General features: G+C 39.8%; 1 protein-coding gene across 1 annotated transcript in view; it reads left to right on the top strand.

Moving 5' to 3' along the window:
* The first annotated feature begins 620 nt into the window (after positions 1-620).
* The window catches only part of LOC124283718 (protein numb-like), a 92,299-nt gene continuing 86,856 nt past the window's right edge, over positions 621-6,063 (top strand). The window contains 1 exon segment of the mRNA XM_046719739.1: positions 621-1,539. Within this exon segment, the coding sequence (XP_046575695.1) occupies positions 1,526-1,539 (14 nt within the window). The 5' untranslated portion in view covers positions 621-1,525.

Below are 6,063 nucleotides of genomic sequence, written 5' to 3'. Positions count from 1 at the left end.
CCTTGACTCACTGGGAATGTGTGGAATGATCCAGGCTAATAAATAAACAACCAGGTGGATGTTTGCAGGGCACCTGTTTTGAAACAATGGCCATTCTGGGTGACAGTTTGTTGATTAAATAGTAGAAGCGGGGCAGTTTGTTCGCTTGTAACTGAAGTTGGCTTTTTGCTTTTTGTGAACTTTTAGGTCCCCTTGGTGATATGTTATTCATAACACTCTTAATGTACCATTTACTTACAAATATATATGTTGTGAGTGTTCATATTGATATTTGCCTACGGTAAACTGTTTGCAAATTTTAATGTTTGTTTTTCTTTTCTTGAAAACGTGTACCTGTGAAATGTGTACCTGTATATGTGAAGAAAGCCATTAGCTTTTATGGGTGATTTATACTCGGGTAAGAAGTCATTAATCATTCAGCTCTTCATCATGACAAAACAAACTTACTATTTGAAAACAGGTATTCAAGTCCATGCATGACTGAGCAACTGTAATAGCATATTGTTCATATGACTTGTTCAGCTCCGCACACAAGTACAATGGCTTCTGTTGCTGTTGCAAGACAAGTGACCAGGGGCACCTGCCATGTCACGCACAGTATGTCACAGTGTGTGTGCATAGTTCGGCCAAGCCTATTGTAGTCCGGGGGATGGTCAGACCAGATCTTTGATGTACCATGGTGGAAAGTAATTGACTGATTTAGCCTGTTTGGCCATAGGCTGGAGACCGATTGACTCGTTATTAGTTTGGTCCTTGTCCTCCCAGACTGACCACTTGATGCTGTGGGGTGTGAATGAGAATCCCGGCTGTCGAAGCAAGCATCATGTTTCTTGGCCATGATTCGGTTACAAGCTGATTATAATGTTTTGCACTCTATTATGTGCACATTTGTTTGTGGAGAGGCAATTGTGTTTATTTAAAAGGACGTTGGCGGATGTTTAAGGAGAAAAACTTTGTATCTTCTCTGTGAGAAAATTGCTTGGCTGAGAGTAAGAAGTCGTTTGTTTTCCATGGGTTCATATTTGATTACCTTCAAGCTGTACAAACTGGACTTACACAAGTCAAGTGGATGCCCCATCTCCCCCCAATTTGGATCAGTCTATGTTGATTGTTTTGTGAACTGTTTTGGACCTGTGGATTAGTTCATTTTGGCTGGAGGGTGCACAGGTAACCTGTTGCTTGAGTGGACATAGGTATAGGAGCAGGTCAACTGTGGGAGTTGGAGGGTTGAGTGATGTATACCGTGGCTTGTGTCATCCATAGTAGCCCGCCTTCATAGCCCTCCCTCCAAGCAGAGAGAGCTAGCCACAAGAGGGCGGTAGGGGACATCTGGGCATTGTCCTACACCCCCAAATTGTTTGTTCAAACTTCATCATCAGTGAGCAGCCATACTTGTTTAGAACTAGCAGCGTCTCTGGACGCAATCAGGGCACAAGAAGTGGACAACATATTGGATTTAACTACTATATTCCTTGGACTTATTCTTGAACCTTATTTGTGAGACAGCTGGATCCTTGGAGGTAGAATGGAGAGAAAGAGGTAGGTGATCTTGTGTAATGATTTGTAGTGGTTGTCTTATTTATAAACACTGTTCGGGACGGATCATAGCACAGGAATGTTAGTTATGTAACATTGATCTGCAGGTTCAGGCAATGGGAATGTGTCGTTGATCGTATCTGTCGACTTGGGGTAAATACCAAGGTTTCATCTAAACAGAAACAAGGGCACCTGCTTGTACACATGGATAAAACTGCTGTCACATTCTCAATACTATTGTCATGCATACTTGTTTCTTCCTCTCTGGGAAGTGTAAGGTACTGGAGCTCAGTAGGTTAATTTTGTCACGGTAAATTTTGCGGAACATGATTTGAGAATTAACAGGAGATAATAACTTTAGATTTTAAACAGGATTAATACAGATTACTTAGTTTGGGCTTTAAATTTGATATATGCATGAGTGTAGGGAATGTGTTAACATAGAACTTGAATGTCTTTGAGGAGACTGTGAATGGATGAAAAAAGTAAGGTTAAGACTACCCAGTCCATCTGCCTAAAATTAAAAATATATAGGAAGAGTTAATTAAGTTTGGCAATCTTTACCAAGTAAGCCTTGGAAGTAACTGTTACCATGGTTACTATTCCAATAACCTATTCAAAGTATTGGTTCATATCGAAGTAGTAATGTGTCATATGAGGAAAATATGATACATTTCAAGATTATAGGCAAATGAATATGAATATTTATTCATGAATACTTTAAGTTAGATAGATTAAATATGTATTTGCGTAAGTTGAAACATTTCGATGATATGATTTTTATGAGGTGAAAAATCGATACATTGCGACAGTGATGTTTATAGCCTAAGGGACCTTGGCAAAGTGACAGTGGTTATGTTACTGTATGGCTTGTATATATTCCATTTTGAGTATCACGCTGTGATAAATATCAGACTAGGTCCAGTGAAAATCACACTTTTAAAAAATATTCATAAATATTCAACTCTAGTGATCATGATTGGATGCGGCTCAATTCACCTAATATGCGTAAAATACTAGTAAAAAGTATCAATAATTTTGTTGGTGCCATGAAAGGCATGAGTGTTCTGTTCCCATCTTTTTAAAACTGAGGGTCCATGATGAGTCATGTATCATAAATGTGTTGTTCCTTCAAGCACCTGCTGGCTCGTCACGCCGTAGACCCGGGTTTGAATCCCCACATGGGTACAATATGTGAAGCCCATTTCTGGTGTTCCCACGCCGTGATGTAGCTGGAATATTGCTAAAAGCGGCGTAAAACCAGACTCAGTCAGTCAGTCAGTCAGTCAGTCAGTCAGTCAGTCAAGCACCTGCTATTTTCACCTGTAGCCTGTAACAACAGACTGTCAGTTGTCAAGTACAGAAAAGCCAGGACTGTCACTGAAGAGTCAATATATTGACATATTGATAAATTCTTCTCCACACATACTGTGTTGATGATATCATTTTCCTGCAAATTGATTGCCAAGCTTTGTCGATGTGACAGAAATAGGGTATGGTGATATTGATAATTTGAGTAAGTGTCTGTGAGGACATGTAGATAAAACATGATAAACATGGTTAAATTAATTATAAGCCAAGGGCTTAGTGCTGAATTTCTAATCCAGAGTTAGTGTTGGGGAGTGATATGTATTGATCTGTACGTCCCAGTGTTATTCACTGGGCAGTAATTGATCTATCAAGAGACGATCCTGTTTTACGAGCTGATCCTTAAGATTGCCATGAGATGGCTTCTATTAAGGTCAAGTCTGAGGTTAGTGTCGACTAACATATGGTCTATGAAATCTTTTACAACACAATACATTTCTCTCCTGAAGAATTGTTTACCTACAGTTGTTTAGAGCTGGCTAAACTTACTGTATTAAAATATAGATTGGTTTTGTTTACATAAACTAGATATAGACCACAGTGTGGTGCAGGATTTTGGGCAATAATATGCATTTTTAATCTTCAGGAGTTTACACTACTGGCAGTAATGTCTTTACATGGAGGGAAAATGTATGACAATTATTACAGCTAGCCAATGACATACCTTCTATCTAACGTTCAACTAAAATCAATGAGTACCCAAGGTTTTCAATGGAAATATTGTGCCCTATTTGAAGTGTTCACGAAAGGTGTTTTAAAGTAACAGGACATTGGGTCCTGTAAGTTTCAGATGTCTGTTTGACCCATTGAAAATTCACAGGACCCATAGAATATAATTAGACACACATTTCAGATTTAACATTTCTTATAATTGGCATTGAAATTATTAACAAACATAAGATTTATAAACAGCAAACAAGTGTCACATGTCACATATAACAACTTCAGTCAAAGTCATTGTGAAATTTACAGTCAGACACTGGGGCTGGCGGTTTGTAGACTTCTGTTGGACCGTTGGCAAATCTGCCGGATTTGTCAGAGGGTCAGATGCTATTCGTGAACACTGCCTATTTGCCATAAATCACTTACAAAATTGAAGGGGTACTTCAAACCATGAACAAGATCAGACCAAGTGCATGAAACTAAACTTGTTTGATAACAGCCACTAGGCAGCTGTGAATACCTTTGACACTGCTGTGTTTTCTCTAGGGAAGGTCTGTAATGTGTAAAAGAAAATACATATTGTAAAATGTTGAGTTTATTATCATGCTCAAACAGTAATAATCTGAGTTCTACCCTTTGGTCTGTGAGAATGTCAAATGTGCTAATATGACAAATATAGTAGGTTGTGTCTGATGCCAAACTATAATGTGTTTGTGTTCTCATGTTCATGGAAAATGCAGTTTGTGAATTAGTACTGACGTTGACAATTTCTGTGTTTGATACTCATCTGAGGATATATCCCAACTAAAATGAACTCATGATGATAGAATATAATTTCTGATGACACTTTGATGGGCAGCATTGGACTAAAGTAGTCAGAGTCTATTCAAAAATGATTCCTTTCCTGGAAAAGTGACCGCCTCCGTGGTGTAGTGGTTAGAGAGTCCGCCCGGAGAGCGGAAGTTCGTGGGTTCAATCCCCGGCCGCGTCATACCAAAAGAAGTTAAAATGTGGTACTTGTTGGTCTCTGCCTGGTGCTCGGCATTTATGGGTACAACAAGGACTGGTCGGCTGGGAGTCAGTATACTGTGTCTGAGTGGGGTATTCATGCTTAACTGCGGCATGATATCTCAGTGAGCTAGCACTATAAAACCAGCTTAAGTCTGGACTAGTACAGGAGCGGTGGGGTAGCCTAGTGGTTAAAGCGTTCGCTCGTCATGCCAAAGAACCGGGTTCGATTCCCCATATGGGTACAATGTGTGAAGCCCATTTCTGGTGTCCCCTGCCGTGATGTTGCTGGAATATTGCTAAAAGCGGCATAAAACTAAACTCACTCACTGGGCTAGTACAAGCAGACGCACATACACATACACACACATGCACGCGTCATCATTTGAGTGAAATATTCTCAAGTACGACGTTAAACCCCATGTCACCTCACCTCCTGGAAAAGCCTTTGACATCATTGCTTAATTGATACAACAGGAAACAACATCAATTACTGTTATCAGTGAGAGGTTAGTCATCCTGGTAATGGGGAGGGAGTAGGCACATGTAGACTAACAACTAGTCTCTGAAATGAACGTATTTTACTGAAAAAAAGTTCATAGTTAAACAAAAATAAAATATAATGAAGAGGAGCCCTGAGACTTTCTTCATTTTCAGAAGCTGAGGAAATGTAGACTTGCCACATTTTCTAGACTTGTGTTGGCTTTCTTGGATATATTTGCTTCAGGGTCTGTACGACAGACTAAGGCACATGATACTTCCAGTCATCAGTTTCACTATCTGTTTTTACATTTGATGTGCTCAACCTCATGGGTTTTATCAAAGTAGTAAGTGCCCAAGACCTGCGTCACTTCAGGCTAGCCTGCAGCATGAAGCTGACACTCAGTCACGTGACAAGTATTCTTCACTAAATCCAACTCTCTCCCTTCAGTCATGGTGCTAAGACATACTATTAAAGTGAATATGGTTTTATACGCCAATTTTAGCAATATTTCAGCAATATCACAGCAGGGAACACCATGCATTATCAGTATATGAAATAAGCCATAAGTCCAGCCAGACATCAGGGCCGGTAACTTCAAAATGTTACCAGCCCAAGATGGATTTAACCAGACCAAATATGGTGAATTTACTCAGATGTATGGAACATCTAAAAATATTACCAGACCATCGGGCTGGCTAGCTGTAAATTTAGACCGTCCGTCAGAAATCTAGACAGTCTCGGGCGGTCGGACAGGCCTTATTTCATACACTGGCATTATACCCATGTGGGGATTTGAACCTGGGTCTTCCGCGTGACGAGCAAACTTTTGAACCGCTAGGCTACCCTACTGCCCACATACAATTATAATTCCCCCAGATATACTAACAGTTAACAGTAGTCACACACAATCATACATATTGAAACATTCTGTTTGCCCAATGGATAGGCAGATGTGAGTGTGAATATCTTAATAGCAGCTATTTAGGGAAACTGGCATTCAAATA

Source organism: Haliotis rubra, unplaced genomic scaffold (genome assembly GCF_003918875.1).
Source record: "Haliotis rubra isolate DU_JTF1 unplaced genomic scaffold, ASM391887v1 Scf32, whole genome shotgun sequence".
NCBI lineage: Eukaryota > Metazoa > Mollusca > Gastropoda > Lepetellida > Haliotidae > Haliotis > Haliotis rubra.
The sequence above is the reverse complement of the archived record's forward strand: the minus strand, read 5'-3'. Positions and strand labels throughout refer to the sequence as shown.